Here is a 24,324-nt window from a genome sequence, read left to right as displayed (position 1 = left end):
GACATGAAGAAAATATTAAACAGAAAACAGTAAAAAACAGTCAAGGTGGTAGGTGTGACTAACCATTTGGGAAACATTTATCTAGAACAGAGTTTCTCAAACTTTTAATGTGCATCAGAGTCATGTAGAAGGCTTCTTAAATCACAGATTATCGGTTCCAATCCCCAGAATTTCTGGAGTCAGCCCAAGAATTTGCATTTCTAACAAGTTCCCAGGTATTGCTAAAATCTGGGGACCACACTTTGAGAATCACTCATCAAAACACTGGTCAACAAGCTTTTTCCTAAAGGGCCAAACGGCAAATATTTTAAACTCGCCAGCCATATATGTCTCTTGCAACTACTCAACTCTGCTGTTCTAAGGCAAAGCAGCAATAAACAGTAGGTACACAAATGGGCATGGTTGTATTCATATAAAACTTTATTTACAAAATGCAGGTGGGCCATAATGCCAATCCTGATCTAAAATATACCTTCAAATAACTAAAAAAGGGTATACTGTGTAATCTAATAGTAGGACAAAATGAAGAGGCAGTGAACAGCTAAGTATATATAGATACTAGCCAATAAATATCCAACTTATTTTATTGAAAGGTAAAACTGGAAAGTTCTAACTCTGAAAGAGAAAACTGAAGTCTCAAGAAGATAAAAACAAAACAATTTACCATGCATTCAGGAGACATGACAAAAGACTCAGCAAGGGCAGCTGGTTAAATTCTTTTCATGTTGAATCACACAGGTGAAACATCACTGCACATGGTTCACAACTAAATTAGAACATATGGATCAATATCTAGTGAGCTTTTTTTTAGAAAAAAAATTTAAAAAGACTCCTTTCTCTAGCCCATGTTAAACAACAAAATATGACATTTATTCAGTTTTTACAAAACTACGCTTCTCTATAACCTCAATCACCTTATAAAAATTGATTAACTGATATATTTTGGCCTTGCCTTTCAATTTCTACCCTAGCGGCTACTAGTGCATGAGAATTTAAACCAAAAGGGAACAGAATGACTTTTCTGCAGGTGCTGAATTCACAAGATTCCTGTTTAGAAATGTACCCTCTCTCTCGTTCCCTCATTCCTTCTCCAGCAAAATGTTCCAACTTTCTTCATCTTCTTCATCTAAAACTTCTTAGTAGACTGACCTGGTTAGAACAATCATTTGTATTTCCTCGTAGACTATACTATTAGCCTTGGGCTTTTAGGATTCAACCCATTTCATGTACCTTTCTAGAATTCCATCCTTGAGGAGAATATGCCTTATTTATCTAGTTTGCCCACACTGAAGTGACCTTCAGTTTTAAGCCATCTACCTATCTTTGCAAGTCCACCACTTGCCTGAATCCCACCACTTGCCTAAACTTCAAGCTTTAATGTCGTACGAACCACCTGATACTGAACACCACTATCTGACTCATTAAAAGACCATGATCCAGGACACCTTTCCTGCTACCTATCTTGAACATGCAGCTCACCACCATTTTTCCTTATGTGACATCTTATCCAAATCAAAGCACTTATTTGCTGCTTATAGAGCTTATGCAGTGATAGACAAAATGATTTTTCTTTGGTTTCAATTTATTTATTTACCCAAAGTAAAAGAATATCTCACAAGCATAGGCTTCCCTGAGGAAAGCTAAACAACTGTAGAGAATCCAAGGACAAAACAAGATTATATGAAATGATACTATTACTGTTTTCTGGGCTGTTTTGCAGACTGAATTCAGATTCAGAGTTCAAAATGCAAAATGAGTTAAAGTTTGTTTAAAAAAAGATTCACCATATGGAAGTTAACGGAGCTTTCAGTGTTTTGATATGCCCGAACCTCTGATGAAGTCAAATATTCACTACGACTCTTATTTAGCCTGATGTTTAACTACCATTTAACCTTATTTTCACCAAAATTTCTTGTTAAAAGAATTTACAAGGTCTGAAGTAAGATATACCCATTATCATTTTTAAAAATGTGTGCTTGTACATTAAAGGCTATGCCTCCTTCACTTAAAATGAACAATCCAAGTGGAATAGAATGGCTTACAACTGACCAAGAAATAAATATGGCTCATTATGCTAATGAGAAAAATTAAAAAAAAAAGTGCTCTCAATGTTGATGACAAGTCAAGGAACACAGATTAAAGATGACTTTATGAAGAAAATCCACTGAAGAAAACACTATTTCTTTGATTCAATGATTTATTTTGCAGAAAGGCAGCAATGTCACACTATCCTACAGGTTCAACAGTTATGTATCACTAAACTTGTATTAGGAACAAGTAAATGATTTTCTGAACTCTATTTTCCTGGTTACCTCCTAGGATGAGTAGTACACCCTTTTAATTTTACATTCTATAAAACTACCCCACAATGTAACTGATCACCAAAAATAGTAAATTAGAACTAAATATACTCTATTAGCTAAGGAAGTACATCATTGTGTGTTTCCAAAGATTACCCTCAAAAATAGGCACAATTATCTGAAAGCTTTAACTTGCCCTAGACATTTCCTAACCATAATGGGCAACTAATGATGCAATAAAATTCTATTCTATATTCTACATTCTATTAGTCCACTGGTCATTTGGGGCACGAAGTGGGGGGAGGGGGTATGTAGGAGGTGACTGCCATTCCCGGCCTGTTTTAACCTTTCAGAGATGATGTCTGCCATTTAAAGGTTGTAAGTAATTAAAAAATATGGAGTCCTTAAAACTACTTCTGTAAATTCCCTGGTTTCTAAACTTAGGATATAATCTAAATTCATACCCTCCATTTTAATTCCTATCCCTTGCACCTTGCCAGGCCTTTCAGGGGTCAGGACCAGAGGCTTATAACCAAATTCTATTTGGTGGCAAAAGAGCTTTAGCTAAGGGACATCTTTGCAATTAACCCAACTCAGAAAAAATAACTACAGTCTGCGCAAGGACACTGAGTTCCTCCAACTGTCACATAGACAATTCTCAAATTGCTGCTTCAATTTTACTTTACTGCTCCTCCCTTTCAAATGGACTATGTTCGGGGAAAAATTTATCCCTCTTCCTTCTATTAATGCTAACAACTACAACAGAAAGGTACTTATAACATTTAATTTACCTCAAACTTCAGATAAATTAACATACTAATTTATATCTACTTATGGTTTCTCTCTCCTAAAAAAACTTAAAATATACTTATTTTTCAACATTTTTTGAGTGTAACATAGGAAATTATTTGGTTTCCCACTTAACAGATTATTGATTTAACTTGAGGCAAAAAAGGTTAAGTGACTTACCCAAGGTTACAATTAGAGGTACAGCTGGGGCTAGAAACCAGGTCTCCTGAGTCTCAGCCCAGAGCTCTTTTCCTTAGCCCATGATGCCTTATCAGAAAAATCCAAATACAGTCAGACCCCCAGTTACATGGGTATGAGTTACACTGATTCACATATACAAACTTTATATAGTGTGACCAATGTTTCAACTCACGCGGTACCCTGCTTCCATTTATGCAGTATGCCAGGCATCGGCACGATTTTCAGTGGCACACAGGCGGTTGCCACCACCAGGGCCCTAGGCAAAATTGCAAAGAAGGCAAAGTTTGTCTTTGGCCCTCCCACCACCCTTATGCATTCCTCTCCCACCTCCTGGTCATCCCCCTGCCCAGCCTCCCAGCACCATCATGCTGCCCTCTGGTTGTCCAAAGCCCCCCACTTCCACCACTCACCCAAAACTGTCCTTTCTGGGAGTGCCCAGTGAGCCAAAATTACCTTTCCACTTCCTTGACACTACAATTCCCATTTCTGAGAATTTCAATAAAGCTTAGGTAATCCATATGATTAACTGAATTAAGTAACTCAAAATAAGGTACTTTTAATAGACTTACGTCTCCAAGGAGTTTAAAAAGGAACTAATTAAAAACTGAGTTGGGACGGGGAAGAAGGAATAAATATTTTTATTGGTGGAGGAGAGGGGGAGGTGAAAGGAAAACAAAGTTTTCCCAGTGCCCTAGGCTTCCTGTGCCACTTCAGATTCCCTCAGAGACAGGACACTAAGGCTTGAGGAGGGGTTATGGCAACCTTGAATCCCACTATCCCAGAGGACAATAGTTGTTTTATAGTCAGTCTCTGGGATGATTTAATAAAAAAAAAAAAAAAGTGGGGGGGCGCAGAGCTACCTTAAACACACCCTCCCCTACCTACCTTTTCCATCTCTCTCCCACCTCTTGGATCCCCATTTCCACCTCTTAGTGCCAAAGACACCCAACAGCATTCCCTGTAAGCTGTTCCTTTGTCCAATACAAAGCTTTCCATTATATGGTTTTAAAGTATATGGTGTTATTCAGGAACGTATCCATATTCCCCTACCCCTGGATACCTTGACGTTGAATGTATGCTAAAAAAGAACAATCCTAATTATTTAAAGGTCCTGAATCATAAGATGAAATATGTAAACTCATTATCTGGTAAGGAAAAGAATGTTCTGATTCTTGTCTTGTATACATAAAAGAACTAATATGGGTATCTTTTCTTTTCCTTGAAAGTAGTGTTTCTTACTTCTGGCCCAACACAGCAGTGAAAATCCAGTCATTTCAGCTAAATAATATCGTGGACTCGTTAACATGAGTTCATTGGTAAATCCTCTTTGTCTGGAGGCAAAAAAAATCCGGTAACATACACATAAAAAATGGAAATTTATTTGTATACAAAGCAGAATGGATTTTAAGAAATCCATGTTTCTGCTAACTACACACACAGGAATATATATTTATATATATATTTTAATGTAGCTTTACAATACTAGATTGGCTACCTCATTTGGAAACTTATCAGGTGATATCAGGTGATAGCAGTTACTTTGATCCAACTACCCTCCCAGTAAAATTAGAAAATTCAATCCATGTAGAAGGTACCAAAAATGGTATCCATTCTAGGATTAAAAAGTTCACGTAAAATCTTACATGATTTCCATACTTTTACTTCAAAAATTAGTTATTCTGTCAGCTAAAATCCTGAATTAGGTCCCTTCCCAATACCGTCATTATGGAAAAGGAGCAATGTTAAGACATGCTGCAGTTATAAAATAACCATTCTTATCTAACAATGAAAAATGAACAGGTAAAAGTTTCTGCAGGGGCATTTTTAATTAACGTTAACTTGCAAGGGTTTACTACACAAAATTCATTTCTTTCCCAATCTTCCCCTCCTCTCTACACAAGCACAAGTAGGTTTACCACCTCCACCTATTTGTCTATGTGTCCTATGAAGACAAGTTCCCAATACGGGTTTTTATTAAAACTAAATGAACTCTGAAAAGCCATTCTCTGTATGCACTGCGAAAAATATCTGAATTCAATACACATTTTTTAACCTACTCACATATTTTGCTGCAAAGTATTCAAGAAAATTACAAGAGCAACTGTTAAAAATATAAGTGTGCCTTTTCTCTTACGTCAAGCAATTTAAGTAACTTTTCAAGAAAAAAGCATTTCTTTAATGGCTAAGAAACGATCTGCCTAAACAAGCAACATATAAAAATAAGCAAGTGTTTTTGCTTTTAAGAGAGAAAGTACTGAACTAGACCTTTCCTCCATATTAGCATGGATTTGAGCTCAATTTGATAATACATTATCATCACCAAAAAAGCAACAGCATTTCATCTTTGCATTTAGGAATTCTCTTTACGACAAAAAGATCCGCAATTAGTAATTTTCTACACAAACTCTATCCTCAGCGCCTAAAAGGATTGTTGTTTCTCTCAATTCTACTTCACTGGGCACCACATTTTCAAAATGGTTCTATTTGGGGCACATGCAAGACTTGTCAATATTTACTGAACAAAGCTTCTATTAAATTCTCTAACAAAATGGAGGTCTCTCGGAAAAAACAGGCCATAACATTTTTCTTTTCACAAAATGGGGCCAAACACACCCACTTCAAGAAACCATGGTTTGGGTCAGATTTTTCCATAAGAAGGATTGTTTCTGTGGGGATCGAGAGTGGACTTCTGGGACTGGGTTCATAGTGAAGGTTTTCTCCAGAACCAGGTAAGGGGCGGGGGGCGGAGGGGGGGCAGTTCTCTCTGGATGCTCTGGAGGGCGGCGGCGAGGGACGATCCCAAAGCTCTGGGTTAAGGAATTAGTTCAGGGGACGGAGGCCTTAGCGGTCCACCGGTACCTAATCAGCCACAAAACGGGATGACCGACTACGCCAAGAGAGACATGGGTTCTCCCGTCCCAGACAAGTCAACATTGAATCTCAAACTCTCCTTTCTACCTCCAGGCCCCGCCTGACCCCATTGGCAGCAGTTCCCGCCAATCCGCTCGGTCACCGCCCCCCAAGCCCGCCTGCCCAGCCCTGATTGGATGGGACGGGAGCCGGGACCTCGTGTTACCAATCTGGGAGCCCCTTACTCAGCCACACACGCAAGCCCAGGTACGCCCGCGGAGCCCCTTCCCCTCGCTTTCCCCTTCCCCTCCCCCACCCCCAGGGCACTGGCAGATACTTACCGTCCCGGGAGGTGCCCATCAACTGGTCCAGCATTGCGCGCATCTGGGCCTGCGCCGACATGGCGGCGGCGTAGCGAGGGGGCGGGGGTGGGGCGCAGACCGGGCCCTTTTGGGCGGGGGGGACAGGGGAAGGGGTGGGGGAAGGTGAGACGCTGTCTCAGTTGCCGCCGCCGCCGCCGCCGCCGCCGTAAGGCGTGTGGAAAGGGAGCCGGAGGGCTTGTAGGAGAGTCCGGGCTGCGCTCCTCACGACGATGCGTAAGTAGAAGGCAGCAGCCCCCGAAAGCAACCCTTGTTCCCTCACTTTCCGTCGGGTCTTGGGACAGAAGCGTTACGGGCTAAGCAAGCTGTCGCCTCCAACACCGCCACCCGCCAGAAGCCGTCAGCCCCCCCTTCAAGCTCTGACGCCGCTCGCCGCCACCGTCGCCGCGACGTGAGCGCGCACGCTCCTCGCGCTTAGTTGTTTCCCGCGGGGGCTCCACCAACTGGCGTCCAACTGTATTTGCTCCACCCGCCCCGCCCGGGAGAGGTTCCACCCTAACGGCTCTCGGGCGCGTGCACGCGAGCTTCTCCCGCCCCTTTTGCCCAGATCTCGCGAGACTCGGGTTATTAAACGACCCTCGAGCCGGATCCGCCCGAGGCGCCAAACCTCACGCTACCAGCTGAAAGTGGGCAAGGGCTGGGCGGCACGCTGTGCTGGCGAACCAGACCCAAATTAGCAAATGTGCCAGAGGGTTACCCCGAGTTGAAAGTAAGTGGAGACCTTACCCCTCGGTTCGACTGAGGTTAGCAGTCTTAGTAACTGATACGGGTGTATTGGATTATTCACTGGCCGATTAACTCGTTTCCAGGGGCCCACCCAGAATATTGTACGCTCAACCTTTCCCCACTGCTGCCTTGACCTTCTACAAAAGGAGCCCTGGAGATCTGACATCTGGGTCATTTCCCTTTATCTGTGCATAGAGGCTAAACACCCCCCCCCCCCGAATTAGGATAAATCAAGTTCAGGAAATACCACCCGAAATTATTACACTAAGAAACAGATGACCTAACCCATTCGGATTGATTATCATTATTTTTAACGGGAAGCTGTTAGTATAAATGTGGAACTATAAAAATTAAGCAGTATTCTCAGAAAGGAAAGGTGATCTTGTAGAAAGTTTCTTTTTTCCTGTTTAAAAGATAAGTTTGAAGAATAAGGCCTTTTCAGTGTATCAGCAGCATTGACAGTGGGAAAGAAAGCCTGTGTATTCATAGCTTGCCATCACCTTGGGTTCAAAATCTTAGACGACTGATTGCTAACTGGGACCTTCAGTAATTTATTTCTTAATCTCATGTTTATGGTTCTAAACACACATACCTTATAGCATTGTTGTGAGGACTAAATAAGCTAACAGAAAATGCCGAGCTTGATATTTTGACTTTTTTTGTAAAATATTAATTCCTTAAAATGAGACATAGGTACTTCTAGATACTTGGAGAAGAAGTAATGGTAAAAGTTTTTCGTTAAAAATTTATGTGCATCACCCTGGAACTTAAAATCTATTAGCAAGATTAGTAAAAAACATAAGATAATAATAGTCCTGAGATCCCTTTAAATGCACATTGGGCCAAGGGGTACCTGGCAGGCTCAGTCAGTAGAGTATGTGATTCTTGATCTCGGGGTTGTGAGTTCAAGCCCCACATTAGGTTAGAGATTACTGGGGGAAAAAAAAAAAACTAAAATGCATATTGAGCCAATAAAATTTTTTAAATTACATTGTCTTTTGTAGCTGACAAAATAGGTTCCCTCCAATTATTCAAAGAACTCAAAATTCCAACAACTTCAAACAATTTACAGTAAGAGGAAAGTGTACAAATTATTCTGTCCTAGAGGGAGGCATATTATATATACATATATATAGTATGACCTTCTGAGGAACAATATCCTTAGGAGGGAAGTGGACTAACATGTTGAGTAATTAATTGTTAATGAAAAGAATTGTTTTTTCCTTCCTACTTTTCTGCTTGCTTACATTTTAAATGGCTTTCTTAAAAACAGCATATAGTTTTTTTTTATTTAATCTGATATTCACTGTCTTTTAATTGAAGCATTTATTCATTTATATTCATGTAATTACTCATGTTTGGGCTTAAAGTTCTTATTTTGTCTATTTGTCTTATCTATTCAATTTTCTCTCCTTTCCTGCCTGCTTTCTAATCATTCCATTTTTTCCCCTTATAGTAGTTGGGAAGTTTTATTTTTATTCTTATAGTAGATACCCTAAAAGTTATAACAGGCATTCTTAATACTTTTTCACTTCCCCCAGATAATACAAAGAACCTAGAAAACTAACTCCATTTAACCTCTCCTGAAGTTACATACCCTTGTTACCATGTTTTAGTTCTATGTTTTTTTAAATCAAGCTTCATATACTGTTCATTTATTTTCCACTTTTTTTTTTTTCCTCTTCATTCCTTCTGGAATCTGTGCCTTTCCATCTGGGATCATTTCCCTTTTGTCTGAAGTTTAAACTTTAGGACAGGAGTCAGCAATCTACAGTCCACAGGCCAAATCCAGCCCACTGCCCGTTTTTCTGAATAGTTTTGTTGGAATACCGCCAGGCTCATTCATTTACTATTGTCTCTGGTTGCTTTTGCACTACCATAGCATTGTTGAGTGGGTGTGACAGATACTGTATGGCCAGCAAGACTGAAATATTTACTATCTGGCTTTTTACAGAAGTTTGCCTAATCTGCTTCAGAGTTTGCTTTTGTGTTGGTCTGTTAGTGGGCAACTGTCCCATTCCTGTTGATCTGAAACAGTCTTTCTTTTGCCTTTCTTTATTCTAGGTGGGTTGTTTTTTTTTTTAAGATTTTATTTATTCATGAGAGACAGAGAAGCAGAGGGAGAAGCAGGCTCCCCGCTGAGCAGGGAGGCTGATGCAGGACTCGATCCCGGGACCCCGGGATCATGACCTGAGCCGAAGGCAGTTACTCAACCATCTGAGCCACCCAGGCGCCCTCTAGGTGGGTATTTTTATTGGGCATAGAATTCTAGGTTTGAACTTAACTTTCTTTCAGCATGTTCATTCCATCTTTCTGCTGCCTTTTACCTTCCATTGCTCCTGCCAAGTCTGTCACTCCTTTGTAGATAGTTGGCTGCTTTAAAATTTTGTTCTTTTTGCTTTGGGTTTCCTGCAGTTTTACTATGGTGTATCTGGGTGTGGATTTATTTTTTTCTGCTTTTAGGATTCATTCAGCTGTTAAAGATTGGTTGATTGATTTTGAGAGAGAGCATGTACGCACGTGGTGGGGAGGAGAGCAGAGGGAGAGGAGGAGAGCCCCAAGCAGAGTCCCCACTGAGTGAAGAGCCTGATGTGGGGCATGATCCCAGGACCCCAAGATGATGATCTGAGCCGAAATCAAGAGTCGGCCTGTCAACCGACTGAGCCATCCCGGCGCCCCATGTTTAGCTATTCTTAAATCTTGTTTCTCATTCATCCACTTCTGAAACTCCAAGTAAATGTTTATTCAGACAGTTTTCACGGTGTCCTCTATATCCCTTTACTCTCTGCATTTTTTACCTTGTCTTGCCAAGCTGCCTTCTTGACATTTTTTTTGACAAATTTTATAGTTCATTAGTCTTCTTTCAGCTGTATCTAGTCTGCTGTTAAATCCATCAATTGAATTATTTATTTTTTCAGTTCTAGAATTTTTTTTTTTTTTTTTTTTTTTTTAAAGATTTTATTTATTTATTTGAGAGAGAGAGAATGAGAGATAGAGAGTACGAGAGGGAAGAGGGTCAGAGGGAGAAGCGGATTCCCCGCCGAGCAGGGAGCCCGATGCGGGACTCGATCCCGGGACTCCAGGATCATGACCTGAGCCGAAGGCAGTCGCTTAACCAACTGAGCCACCCAGGCACCCTCAGTTCTAGAATTTTTATTGGGTTCTTTTTCAAGTCTACTGTGTCATTTTTAAATAGTTTTTGGGGGGCACCTGGGTGGCTCAGTCGTTAAGCGTCTGCCTCCTGCTCAGGTCGTGGTCCCAAGGTCCTGGGATCGAGTCCTGCATCGGGCTCCCTGCTCTGTGGGGAGCCTGCTTCTCCCTCTGCCTCTGCCTCTCTCTCTCCCTGCCTCTCATGAATAAATAAATAAAATCTTAAAAAAAAAAATAGTTTTTGGTTCCCTGATAAAATTTCCAAGGCTGTCTATTCCTTGACCCTAGTGAACATAATTGTTTTGTAATCCGAGTTTGCTAAATCCAATTATCTGAAGGTTTTTGTAGTTTGTTTCTGTTGTTGTTTCTGCTGGTTTTCACTTGTGGAGTCTTGTTTTCTTGTGTGTTTGGTTATCTTTATATGTTGAACCATGTATTTGAAAAGAGATATACAGGAATAATATAAGTCTAAGTAGTATATAATGCTATCTTCTTTCAGAGATTTTATTTTTCTCTGATAGGTAACCGAAGACCTTACTAGTCAAGGACCACCGTAATACAGGTTCAAGGCCTCAATTCCTCTTGACCACCAAAATGACAAAAATCTGAGCTGAAAACTTGGCAAGGACTTTTTACTTACAGCTCTTCCTTGAGGGTGAACTTCAGGGTTCTAGATTCAAGTAGATGTGGATTTCTTAGAGTGCCTACCTTGGTGGGTCCTAGACTTTGCGTTTTGCATCCCTAACCCTACAAACCCACCAAAAGTGTAGCTCAGTTGCAGTACAAAGCTATTAACTACACAACTTGCAAGTACCCTGAAGCCAAATATGTGCCTTTATGTGCTACATTTACAAGGGACAAGCATGTGGTTCAGGGAAGAGATGCAAGAGATAAAAGGTCTGGACTAGAGTATTAGAGAGATTCAGTGGATTCTTAGGTAGAATCTAATTCAGTGATTATTTAACTGAGGGTATGAAGGAGGAAGCAGTCAAGAATGACTGTTTTCTGGTTTGAGCTACTGAGTACAAGTGTCAGTAACAGAGGAGATTTACAGGGGAAGATGATGAGGTTCCATTTTGGATGCTTTGAATTTGAGATGCCTTTGAATCATCTAAGCAGTGTTGTCTTTGAAGCAGCTGGACATAGAGGGCTACAGGAGGCCTTGGACTGGAGTTAGCCTGTTGATAATTGAAGCCTAGGAAGTAGGGATGATCTCACCCAGGGAAAGAATATCAAGTGTGAGGTAACGACCTAGATTTGAACCTGAAGAATGTCAACATATTAGGGACATGCAGGAGAGTAAACTGAAGACAAATGGTTAGAGCAAGAGAAGAAAACAAGAATGTGATGTCATCAAAGCCAAGAGAAAAGAATCATCAGTAGTGTCAAATGCTTCCTAGAGGGGCACCTGACTGGCTCAGTAAGTAGAGCATTGGACGCTTGAGCTCGTCGGGATCATGAGTTCAAGACCCACAATGGGGATAGAATTTACTAAAAAACAAAACAAGACAAAAAATGCTCCCTGGAGATCAAGGTAAGGAATGATCCACTGAGTTTAGTGACCTCATTTGTAACCTTGCAAAGCAGTTCTGGTAGAGTGGAGGGGCAGAAACCAGACTACAGTGCACTGAGGATGATTGGGCAGTGAAAAATGGAGAAAATGATTCAGCAACATGGATTATTAATCTCAAAATCAGTATGTTGAGCAAAAGAAGCCTACTCAAGAATGCATACTATAAGGATTCCCTTTGGATGAAATCCCTGAGCAGGCCAAACTAATTTATGGTGACAGCAAGCAGGTCAGTGGTTGCCTGGGGCCACGGGTGGGGAAGGGGATTGACTGCAGGGGGCACAGGGCAACTTTTGGGACTGATGGCAATGATCTATAGCTTTAATGGGGTTGTTGCTACACAGATGTATGCACTTGTCGTTATTCATTGACTTGCACACTTAAAATGGGTATATTTATTATACACAAATTATACCTCACTCCAGCCTATTTCATGTTTTAAAATGTAGAAAATGAGGGGCGCCTGGCTGGCTCAGTCAGAGAAGCATGTGACTCTTGATCTCGGGGTTGTGAATTTGAGCCCCATGTTGAGTGAAGAGATTACTTAAGTAAAAAAACTTCAAAAAAATTTAAAAATGTAGAAAATGAGTATAATTCATCAATTCATTAAATAACTCAATTCGTGAAGATGTAGAAGCTGTAAAGGCATTTGTGTAAGAGGTTGAGTGTTTTTTATTTATTTTTAAGATTTATTTATTTTGAGAGTGGGGGGAGGGGCAGAAGGACAGACTCCTTAAGCGGACTCCCTGCTGAGCACGGAGCCCGGGGTGGGGCTGCATCTCCTGATTCATGAGATTGTGACCTGAGCGGAAACCAAGAGTCAGGCGCTTAACCAACTGAGCCACCCAGGTGCCCCTCTTTTTTTTATTTAAAAAGATTTATTCTAGAGGGGCACCTGGGTGGCTCAGTGGATTAACCATCTGCCTTCAGCTTGGGTTATGATCCTGGAGTCCCGGGACTGAGCCCCACATCGGGCTCTGTGCTCAGCAGGGAGCCTTCTTCTCCCTCTCCCTCTGCCCCGCCCCATTCAGTCTCTCTCTCTCTCAAATAAATAAAAATCTTTTTTTTTAAGATTTTATTTATTTATCTGACAGAAAGAGACAGAGTGAGAGAGGGAACACAAGCAGGGGGAGCGGGAGAGGGAGAAGCAGGCTTCCCGCGGAGCAGGGAGCCTGACACGGGGCTCGATCCCAGGGCCCTGAGCTGAAGGCAGACGCTTAATGACTGAGCCACCCAGGTGCCCCTCAAATAAATAAAATCTTAACAAAAAAAATATTCCAGAGAGAACATGATGGGGAGGGGGAGGGGTGAAGGAGAGAGAAACTCAAGCAGACTCTGCTCTGAGTGTGAGGGACTGAGGTGCCCCATGAGTGAGTGTTTTTAGATGGAAGAGCCTTGAGCATGTTTAAATGCTACTATAAGTGAGAGGAAGCAGTTGAAATCAGAGAGAGGGAAAAAGAGACAGCAAATGAAGGAATGTGATAAAACATGTACCACATCAAAAAATATGGTAGGGGTGCCTGGGTAGCTCAGTTGGTTGGGCGTCTGACTTTTGGTTTTGGCTCAGGTCATGGTCTCAGGCCCTGCATCGGGCTCCGCTGGGTATGAAGCCTGCTTGAGATTCTCTCTCTCCCCCCACCCCCCTCCCTTTGCTCACGTGTGCACTTTCTTTCTAAAATGGATAGGTTAAAAAAAAAAAAAACCTATAGTAAGTTAACACAGTGCCAAAACCTCAGTTCTCAGAATTTCCTGGTATGGAAAGTTTATCTTTAATAGTTCCAAAATCATTTCCTTCTATTTCTAAAACTGAGTTCAGCTAATTATTTTTGGTAAGTCCATTAGTAAGAGGCACAGGTTTGAATATATATGAATAGAAATGTTCTGAGCAAATTATTTAAACTGTAAAAACAAAAAAACCTGTCTATAATCCAGAAGACAGGTGGCAATAGGATTTAAGAGACGGGTTCATGATAAAAGAATGAGAGTATGGTAAAATGATTAAAATAAGATTTTCTTTTTGTCAGGCATTCATTATGTACCGTGCAAGTATTTTATGTATTTATTACAACCACGTTGTTGGCATTCCCATTTTACAGAAGAGGGGATAAGCTCAGGTCAACTAACCTGCTCAAGGTAGCACAGCTGGTAAATTATAAAAGCAGATTAAAACCTAAGTCTCTGTTACTTCAAACCCATAATAAATATCTTATGTTGGTTAGGCAACTCTGCCTCAAATCTTTATTGTATATACACTGTTGTAACAACAAAGGAAATAAAAACATGAACCTACCCTAATCCTTTTGCTTTCATTTTACCAAAGTAAAACATGTTCAGGTAATAACATACTCATGCCGATGAAATAAAGCAAGGGAAAAAATGTTAAGTGTTTCTGTCTTTTCAATCCATTAATTGAATAAATGCTTGTTTGACCTTTTAATACTGTTTTCGTGTTAATCTCTCAGATGGTGTTTTGAACTGCTTTATGAACAGATCCGTTTGGATTGTACACCTCCTAGTGAATAGTACTCACTGAGCCATGTATTCAAAATACTGAATAATGCTACATGTAAAGTCACTGTGGAAGGTGCTTTGAAGACTACAAACATGAATGAGACATGGTCCTTACTCTTCAGGAGCTTGCAGTCCAGGGAAAAATAAGTGAGACATGCCTACAAGAAACTGACATAGACAATAAAGTGGGCACAGATAAAGAACTGCTGATGGTTCTCAGAAACAGTAATTTCTATTTGAGGATGTTAGAAGCAAAGAGACCATTGAAGAGACTAGTTTAATAGTTCAGCCAAAAGATTATCAGCGCTTGAACTAGAAGAGAGGCAATGAAGACTGAGAGGGAGAAAAGGATAGTAGAGCCGTTGCAGAAGCAGAAATTGCTGATTAGATACGGAGAGTGAGGAGACAAATACAGAATGAAGTCAAAGTTTACTTGGTCAGCCAAGTGCATGGTGGAGCCTTTCACGCTGATAAGACAATTCAAGAGGAAGAGCAATTTGACAGATTAGAAGGCAGAAGTCAGTACGCTCATTCCATCTCCCTCTCTCTAGACTTCGTCCCTGTGGCCTACAGTTGAGTGGTGGCCATATTCCTATGCCTAAGGGTCAATTCTGTCAGCCTATGGAGGTCATAGCGCCCAAATGGTGCTAGCCCCTAGGAGCTTTACAACTTGTTGACTGTAATTCAGCCCACGTCTTTCTATACCCCTTCATTAAATCTTCTCAGTAACCCTATTTGTTACTCCTTTCTGTCAGGACCTTAAACACGTCGTACTTGTGTATTTTTAAATAAAGTGTGTATATTGAGTGTACGTGTATGTGTGTGTGTGTATATATATATAAAATTATATGCCCATATACAGGAAATAGCTGCAAAGACACACCAAACTGTTAGCAACAGTTACCACCTGGTAATGGAGATGCAATAGGGGAGGGACAAAGGAAAAGAAAAAAGACACCTTTATTTTATATTCTGTATCATTTGAGTTACTTAAAACAGTAAGTTTGTATACTTTTAAAATAAGAGTTTTAAAAGTAGATCAAGAGCATCAATCAGCCTAATACAAGAAGTTAAGTAAATTCACTGAAAGGATGAAGCCTCCCTAAGAAACAGTCAACAAAATTACAGAGAAAAACCCTAAACTTAAATAAAAATTTAATGATAAATACATATTGAAAGATGATGAAATTCTTCTATGACGGCAGCATCCAAGGACTCTCTCCATTCTCATGGCTCCCAGCCCTTCCCTCCAGGCTGCTGGGGTAACTTGAGACCCACTAAGCCAGCAGACTCCTCCACTGAGCGCTCACCCTTGCCATGAAATTCCTGATGAAGGGCCACGTGTTCTCGAATGCTGCGTAGGAGGCAGAGATAGGTGGCAGCTTGGAAATGAAGCTCATGTTGGGCTCTGCACAGCTTCTCACTGGTGACCTAGAAAATAGCAAGGTCACATACTTTATTAGCAGCCCAGCTAAGATACAGGGCCACGCAGATTCCATAAGCATTCTCTAGAATGAAAGTAAACTGCACAGAGGAAATATAAACATGTATATGTATATACTAATTATACATAGAGGCACCCTGTAGTTGGTGGTGATTGGGAAAGCTGACCAATTAATTGAAGAGGCATTTCACAAGGAGTATCATTGAAGAGTTTCACTGAGTGTCCTCAGATTTTAGTACCAAAAAAAGTCATTTCAACTCCCTTGTCTTGCAAATGTTTTACAGATGAGGAAACCAAAGCCCAGAGAGGCTTTAGTGGTTGGTTACTGGCAAAGATGAGGAACTATGATCATTAATGTCGCCTAAGGAATAAAATCTAGAACTTTCAAACAAATGAAAGTCTGCTTTTTATATTTCTGACTTTGGTTAATGTTGTATATGTCTTTTAGTGAAAAGTAAAACCATTTTGTCTGAAAAATAATAGCTTTGTCCTCAACAGTAACAAAATGAAGGTTTTATATATAAAAGTAATATGCATATATTAATATTAATTATACTTGCTTTCAATGTATTTATCCATCTGAAAAATCCAGAGTCTGATGACTATAAGTAGCTGGAAACTATATCCATTCAGAAGTCCCCAATGACTCCAAACCTTGTTTTCTCTTCATCATCATTTCCAGATTTAGTACACTGTCCTTTCTTGACTACTTTGTGTTCTGAGGTTGTGAGCAGAGGGCAGGAAAGGTGAAACAGATGTGTGCATGCTTCAAGTGACTTAAGGAGCCCTGTGTATATCTAACTGCAGATTAATCTCTGGGCACCAGTGCCTATGCAAACCCCTTTCACCTTTATTTGAATATGTAGGGTTAGAATCTGAAAACTAGAAACTGGTTTAAGATCTGAAGATCACACACACACAAAGATGTGCAGATCACATAGTGAAAATGGCACTCAAACTGCTCAAAAAAATTCATCTGCTTTAATCATTTAACTTTTTATAATTAAAAATTTATGAGCAACAAACACCAATGTCAAACAACAAATGGTAATATCCATGCCTATTATATAAGCCCAATTGATAGGACTTGAAACAGGAATTCTACATTAGTGTAGGACAGGAGAATATGGATCTTGATTCAGCTGTGCCTGAATCATAAGTCAGGAGAGGTCAACAATATCCAGAGTAAATGAATAACTAGAGACCAAAAGAGATCAAATGAAAAAGAAAACTCGGGGCGCCTATGTGGCTCAGTCGGTTAAGTATCCGACTCTCGGTTTCAGCTCAGGTCATGATCTCAGGGTCCTGGGACAGAGTGCTGCTCTGTGCGGAGTCGGCTTGAGATCTCTTCCTCTCCCTCCGCCCCTCCTGCTCGTGCCGTGTCTCTTTCTCTCAAATAAATAAATCTTAAAAAAAAAAGGGGGGTAGGGGCGCCTGGGTGGCTCAGATGGTTAAGCATCTGCCTTCGGCTCAGGTCATGATCCCAGGGTCCTGGGATTGAGTCCCGCATCGGGCTCCTTGCTCAGCGGGGAGCCTGCTTCTCCCTCTGCTTCTTTCTCTCTCTCTGTCTCTCATGAATAAATAAATAAAATCTTTAAAAAAAAAAAAGAGGGGGTAAAAGAAAACTATTTTCTCTAAGGAGAAAGCAGAGGTTCCCCCCTAAATGAACCCCTTCAGTTTAAGAAAAGATAAAGAGGAGTGCCTGGGTGGCTCAGTCCTTAAGCGTCTGCCTTCGGCTCAGGTCATGATCCCAGGGTCCTGGGATCGAGCCCCGCATCGGGCTCCCCACTCAGCAGGAAGCCTGCTTCCCCCTCTCCCACTCCTCCTGCTTGTGTTCCCTCTCTCGCTGTCAAAAAATAAAATCTTGAAAAGATAAAGAAAATGGGCATAGATGGTTACTGAGTTAGCTCTGAGCCAGGAGAAACAGAAAGCCTTCCCCATAGCCTCATATGCATTCCACAGAATGGTGTTTCTGGAATTTATAGCATGAATTTCAAATGTATTTCCAAGGAATTTGAGAGCCATTACCAAGCCTCTCTCAAGGGCTATCATGTTGCCTCCATAAGGTACAACTATAATCCTGTCACCTTAAAAATCTTAGAATGAAGGCGCCTGGGTGGCTCGGTCAGTTAAGCGTCTGCTTCAGCTCAGGTCATAATCCCAGGATCCTGGGATCAAGTCCTGCATTGGGCTGCCTGCTGGGGGGTGGGGGGGGGTGTCTGCTTCTCCCTCTCTCTCTGCCCCACGCCCGACCCTTGACTTTCCTCCTGAAATCCCACTACTTCTTTATACAAGGATCACCTATTGTTTATTCTCTTAGCACTTATTCTAAGTGCCTTGCTGTATGGCTCCTCAGTTGGACTGCAAGCTTCTTAAAAGACAGGACTCAGGTGCATCTTATTCATAATTTTAGCCAAGTTCCTTAAAGTCCCTAACATTTTGGCCTTTTAAAAATTTTTGGGGGCGCCTGGGTGGCTCAGTCGTTAAGCGTCTGCCTTCGGCTCGGGTCGTGGTCCCGGGGTCCTGGGATCGGGCCCCACATCGGGCTCCCTGCTCAGCCGGAAGCCTGCTTCTCCCTCTCCCGCTCCCCCTGCTTGTGTTCCCTCTCTCGCTGTGTCTCTCTCTGTCAAATAAATAAATAAAATCTTTAAAAAAAAAAAAAAAAAAAAAAATTTTTGAATTTTAGAGGTGACTGGGTGGCTCAGTCACTTAGGCATTAGACTCTTGGTTTTTCACCTCAGGTCATGATCTCGGGGTCCTAGGATCAAGCCCAGTGGCGGCTCCACATTTAGCATGGAGTCCATTGAGATTCTTGCTCTCTCCCTCTTCCTCTGCCCCTTGCCCACTCTCTCTCTAATAAATAAATCTTAAGGAAAAAGAAAATTTTGGGGCGCCTGGGTGGCTCAGTTGGTTAAGCGTCTGTCTTCGGCTCAGGTCATGATCCTGGAGTCCCAGGATTGAGTCCCACATCGGGCTCCCTGCTCAGCAGGGAGTCTGCTTCTCCCTCTGACCCTCTTCCCTCTCGTGCTCTCTATCTCTCATTCTCTCTCTCTCAAATAAATAAATAAAATCTTTAAAAAAAAAAGAAAAAAAATTTTTGAATTTCAGCCCCATGTTGGGCAGTTTACTCAATAAATATATGTATATATAAATTTAAAAATTTTGAATTTTAGTTCTAAAATATTGCACTCTAACTTCCATGGCTCAAAGATTCAACAAGATGCTGGTTCTCCTTTTTCCCCACATTGCTCAAAAGACAGTAAGCTTCCTACCCTACAGCCCAATGTGACTCTCCAACGTATATTTCAGAGATGGCTTTCAAATTCCTTCGAAGCCCGATCCGTAACTCCAAAGGCAACAATTAAATGGAAGACCCCTATCTGGGAACAGGGTTCCAGTTGTTCCCATACAAGTCCTTGCACAGGTCAGTGTCCATGAGTCTCAGTTGCCCCACTTGAAAAATAAAACCGCTTCCACCTGCTCTTGCCTAAGGGGAATATGGAGTGTGGATTTCGCAAAAGAATTTCCCAAGGATGGCCTCCCATATGTTCAAATTTATCTGCTACATAAAGAAAAAATGTACCTGGTCAGATATGACGTTAATGTTGTGACAACACAATCTCATTACAGGTTTCTAGTTCAGTTCTACAAGGCACCATTTCCTTAAGTGGGGTATGAGATACAACGTAAGTAAAAGTAAAACACAGTTCCTGCCAAGTTCTTAATATTCCTCATCTTATTACAGTTCTCTTTTCTGCCTCAAAATTTGGTTTTCAGAGTAACTACTAGAGGAAGGGCGAAGAGAATGATGGATAGATGCTGTAGACAGTAACTCTACACTCTCCATCAAGTACATCTCTTCTTTTCCCCCATCTCCTCGATTTCACTCTGATCTTTCTCCTCTGCCACCTGCAAAAGACCAGCCAATGAAATCCTCGGGACGACTCCATCCCAGGGCAACTTTGCTGTCTTGCTGGTCCTTAGTTACTGGGTTGGGCCACAGACCAGGGCCTAGGGTCTAGATTTGTTTGGCCAGAACCAGGGCTGGGTGGGAGGGTCGGTTACAGAAATGCAGGCGCTGAGGCCCAACGCTCCCTACCCCTGCCCAGATCCCACCCTCTCCCTCTCCCCGTGGAAGGGACGCTGGAGCACCGGACTCGGGCTTCCGTACCCGATGTGCACGGAAAGCCTTCACGAGGTACCGATAGGCCGCGGTGTCACGATAGGGTCGGCCCGTGGCCTCGTTCATGTAGCGCAATTCCCGTAGAAGGCCTCGTAAAGTGCGCGCCGGGGACCCCAAGGCCGCCATTTTCCCGTCCTCGGAGCGTGCTGCCCAATGGCGCCCTACGCCCAACTCCCTCCCCCCCCAGCCCAGCCGCTAAATGGTACGGTCGGACCCAAACTGCTACGTCCCCCCATCGAACGCAGAACAGTGGAATATCTCACTTCCTGTCTCTGCGGAGCCTTACTAATCAAACGCCGAGCGGCACCCTAAGGAGTTAAGAGAGAAGCAAACGAAAGCCGAGTGTAACTGACTCACCAGGTCCTTAAGAAAGTCTGAGAAAGGCTGGGCTAAGGGAGAGGTTCTTTGCTGACTGCGTCATTTAAAACGTCATTAGCTGACCGCTGAGTCTCGAGAATAAGTGCGCCTGGTGGGAGTGGGTGTTGATTTGAAACAGAACACTAAAGATATGTTTTGGTATCTAGAGGGGATAGCAGAATTCAAAGTACTGACTTCCCAGAAATCTTACGGCAGTGTAGAAGGAAATGGTGTATTCTTATCCTCTCAAACTGTAGCCCATCACCTAGGCAAACCACACATATCCTTCCCATTTTTAAGAAAAGTAAAATTAAGTTAGCATATTTTGCTGTTCTTTAAGAACGGCAAAGTCGTTTTCAATGCAAAAATCTAATCACCCCAGATGGGACTCGAACCCACAATCCCTGGCTTAGGAGGCCAATGCCTTATCCATTAGGCCACTGGGGCTTCTTTGAGCGAAGCGCTCCAGCAACGTATTCAGTTTTTTTTTTCCCTTCTTTGCTACGTCAACGTCACTTAGGTCTCCTTTTAACCTATCCTGAGACACCACATCTAGTACCAATATGAGGGGTGAGGCATGCTGGGAGTTGTAGTTCAGAAAATAAGAATCCGCGTTCCAGCTCCAAAGTCTTTACCCTCGAAACAGCACCGAAGCGCCGGACGGAGAACGGGCGCGCGCACGGTTTTGCGTACGCGTTTGCCTGCCCGGTAGCTCCCGCGCCTGCGCAAAAGTGGGCATGCCATGTCGCGGAGCGGAGCCCGCTGGGTACACTGGCCGAATCTCGGAGACTCGCCCTCTGAGCTTCTGCGGCGTCGGATTTTTCCCGGAAACAGCCGGCCCCTTCCGGTGTAGCGGCTTTCCGGATTTAGCTTGCCTCCTGCCCGCCGTTAGGTGGCGTCCTCATCGGTCATTTTCTGTTTCCGGTTGGAGCGCTGAGGCCATTTCCGCAGAGCCACTGGCGAGTTAGGGAGGTGTGCGTTATGTTCTGAATTGCCGGGTCGGAGATAAACGTGGGACAGCGGGAATTTATAAATTCACTAGGAATTAGTTAATTAGAAATAATTGGAAGCTCTTTTTCTGGTTCTCTCCCTAATTGTGCAACTTGGACAAGTCACTTCTGAGTATCAGCGACCTTAACTCATTTAAAATCTCGCAGTGGCTCCCCCTTGCCCCTGAGACTACTGAACCCTTGCCTGTATCTCTCCTCGTTTACTCACACCCTCTACTCCAGGTGTTCCAACTTCTCTCATTGTCTTCTCCACTCTGTTATTCCCTCCGCCTGAGGTTTAACCATTTTGTGTTAATATTCCTACTTACCTTTTGCGCTTCCGGTTTCCTCGGGAAGTCTAGGTCAGACACTGCTCTAGGCCTTTGTGGCCAGTATGGTAAAGTTACAATGATTCATTTCACCTCTGAGCTCCTGGAGGTTCTCTAGATTACATGTTAATCTTACCTTTTACACGTACGTTACCTGTGTCTCCACTCCACCATCTTCCCCATGAGCCCCAGGGTGCAACTGCTCAGACTCCTGAAGTCCCACTTTTTTTTCCTTTTCAAAGATTTTATTCATTCATTTGAGAGAGGTCGTGGAGGGAAGGGGCAGAGGAAGGAGGAGAAGCAGGCTCCCCGCTGAGCGGGGCGCCGCATGGGGGACTCAGTCCCAGGACCCTAAGGTCATGACCCGTGCCTAAGGCAGATACTCAACCAACCGAGTCACCCAGGCGCCCCTGAATTCCCACTTTTAGCAGCTCCTTCCTCCTGGGTCCCTGTCAGGGTCCACCAGCTCTAGCTGTGGCCAACTTCGAGGTAACGGTTCATAGTCTGGCTGGATCCTGACACTTCCAGAATCGACATGAGAGGAAACCAGACTAGAATGACTTAATGTGAATGAATTAATCTCTCCCTGTGACATTCATAAAATACTGATCAACCTCTAATTCACAAGTATCTGATTTTAAAAGACACATCTACAGTAGGGGTTGGGGAGAATGTTATCAGTTACTCTCTTCTTTTTTTTTTTTTTTAAGATTTTATTTATTTATTTATTTGAGAGAGAGAATGAGAGACAGAGAGCACGAGAGGGAAGAGGGTCAGAGGGAGAAGCAGACTCCCTGCTGAGCAGGGAGCCCGATGTGGGACTCGATCCCGGGACTCCAGGATCATGACCCGAGCCGAAGGCAGCCGCCCAACCAACTGAGCCACCCAGGCGCCCTCAGTTACTCTCTTCTTAATATTGTTAACGAGAAAACCACAGGCTGAAAATGGCCTCGCTCAGATTAAGGCCCCAAGTCAGTAAACCAAGAATTAACACAACCTGACTGCAGTTAGAACCCCCCAGAAGTGGAACCTATAACCAGTCACTAGGGAAATTTCCTGGTCAGTACTAGGAAATTGACTGATAGACTCCTTCCGTTTTTCCTTCTGTTCCTATCAGGAAGTCAGCATTGCTTAAAACAATGTATTCTTAGCTAATAATTTCCTTTTTTCAGTGATTTCTACCTTTAAAAAGCCTTTCCTTTTCTGTAGCCCTTTAGAGCTCCCCTATACTTGCTGGATGGGATGCTACCTGATTCATGCCTTGATTAATAAAGCCCATTAGATCTTTCAAATTTAGCTGAATTTATGTTTATAAATTTAACCAGCTTTCTAAGATGTAGCAAATTTAAGCCAGCTCTGAGGAAGTGGGAGAATTTATTGGAAATAGGTCTTCGATAACTTGGTATGTTGTGGTACGGAGTAATAAGTAATTCTGAATTCCTTTTTACTGAATGGCCAAGAGACTCTCTTCTTCTGCTCTAAGCCATTCTCACACTAAGAAAGAGTAAATAATCATGAAATGTTAGCTATATGTAGCCACTAGCCTCCAAAAATGGCCTTCCAACAGTCTACTCTTTTTATACATATGTTGCTACTTACATCAAGAGCTGAAGCTCATTTCCCATCCCACCCACCCCTCCCCCTCTTGAATCTGAGCTGGACTTGTGACTAGCTTTGACCAACAGAATATAGCAGAAGTGACATTCTAGGCCATCTATAGAAGACCAGGCCTTAAAACTGGCAACTTTCACTTCCTGCGTCTTATCGAGCTCCGGTGCTGTGAAATCCCCGAGGCCTATGGAGGAGTACTGAGATAGCCCCCAAGTGAGCTCTCCGCTGACAGCACCAATTGCCAACCTTGTGAGTAAACCATCTTGAATGTCCTAATCCAGCGGCACTTCCAGAAGACCACAGTCTCTGCCAGCGTCAGATGGAGCAGAGAATTGCTCAGCTAAACCCAGTTAATGCAAAGAATCATTAAAGATGATAAGGATGGCTATTGTTTGGGAATAATTCCACTAAGTTCTGGAATTACTCTGCAACAACAAAACAGCAAATCAGTCTGAAAAAGTTCGTGGAGGACAATTTAGCCAAATTTCTCAGTTTTGCAGCTTTAGACAATCTTTATGTTCCTAGTTGCAAGGCTACAAACTCAAAACCCTACAGCAGAGATACAAACTCAAAACCCTACAGCAGAGACCAGGCAGGTAATACAAGAGTAAAACGGGCCAGGCGGGCCAGGTGGGTTCCTACCTCCTGCAAAGGAGCTAGCTGCTTTTCAGCTCAGTCTCAATGTTGCAAAGTAAGAATGTGTTGCCAGTGTTGCCCGAGCCGCTGACTTTTCATAATTGTAAATCCAGCATTTTTAAGAAATGCCCTAACTTTTTAAATGTCAGCAATCAAGTTAAAAACAGTTTATCAAACAAAACCCTTCTGTTGGCCTTATATTAACCTAGGATTGCAAGTGTGTGAACGATGATGTCCCAGAGCACTTTACACAGGCTGGGCCGTGTTCCTATGTTTTTGGTCAAGGGTGGTTAGGAAA

At 42.5% G+C, this 24,324-nt stretch overlaps 2 protein-coding genes, 1 long non-coding RNA gene and 1 other non-coding gene across 10 annotated transcripts in view; 1 reads left to right on the top strand and 3 right to left on the bottom strand.

Moving 5' to 3' along the window:
• LOC113911740 (putative RNA-binding protein Luc7-like 2) overlaps nucleotides 1–6,973 on the bottom strand; it is a 58,402-nt gene extending 51,429 nt beyond the window's left edge. The window contains exons 1-2 of one of the 5 annotated variants that reach the window (XM_027574609.2): nucleotides 6,482–6,812; nucleotides 3,463–3,546 (exon numbers count right to left, since the gene is read on the bottom strand). In XM_027574609.2, the coding sequence (XP_027430410.1) occupies nucleotides 3,463–3,500 (38 nt within the window). In that variant the 5' untranslated portion in view covers nucleotides 3,501–3,546; nucleotides 6,482–6,812. Of the gene's footprint in view, nucleotides 1–664; nucleotides 687–3,269; nucleotides 3,422–3,462; nucleotides 3,547–6,481 lie in introns of those variants that run through there. The other 4 variants (XM_027574605.2, XM_027574608.2, XM_027574607.2 and 1 more) reach the window with 4 other exon arrangements.
• LOC113911743 lies at nucleotides 687–15,478 on the top strand. 3 transcript variants are annotated; one of them, XR_003516581.2, is made up of 4 exons: nucleotides 687–2,675; nucleotides 6,255–6,407; nucleotides 10,918–12,195; nucleotides 14,429–15,478. It is a non-coding gene; the product is annotated as an uncharacterized LOC113911743 (long non-coding RNA). The 3 variants fall into 3 exon arrangements; XR_003516583.2 differs by lacking the exons at nucleotides 687–2,675; nucleotides 6,255–6,407 and adding an exon at nucleotides 7,103–7,229; XR_003516582.2 differs by lacking the exons at nucleotides 687–2,675; nucleotides 6,255–6,407 and adding an exon at nucleotides 9,427–9,487.
• A 137-nt stretch (nucleotides 15,479–15,615) lies between these two features.
• On the bottom strand, nucleotides 15,616–20,819 carry FMC1 (formation of mitochondrial complex V assembly factor 1 homolog). Its single transcript, XM_027574612.1, has 2 exons — nucleotides 20,093–20,819; nucleotides 15,616–15,908 (listed from the first exon to the last, which is right to left on the bottom strand). Exons 1-2 carry the CDS (start codon nucleotides 20,228–20,230, stop codon nucleotides 15,705–15,707), a joined length of 342 nt encoding a protein of 113 aa, XP_027430413.1. The 5' UTR covers nucleotides 20,231–20,819; the 3' UTR covers nucleotides 15,616–15,704.
• A 16-nt stretch (nucleotides 20,820–20,835) lies between these two features.
• TRNAR-CCU lies at nucleotides 20,836–20,908 on the bottom strand. Its single transcript has one exon. It is a non-coding gene; the product is annotated as a tRNA-Arg (tRNA).
• Between the last annotated feature and the right edge of the window lie 3,416 nt (nucleotides 20,909–24,324).

Source organism: Zalophus californianus, chromosome 12 (genome assembly GCF_009762305.2).
Source record: "Zalophus californianus isolate mZalCal1 chromosome 12, mZalCal1.pri.v2, whole genome shotgun sequence".
NCBI lineage: Eukaryota > Metazoa > Chordata > Mammalia > Carnivora > Otariidae > Zalophus > Zalophus californianus.
This window is presented reverse-complemented; position numbering and strand designations above follow the sequence as displayed.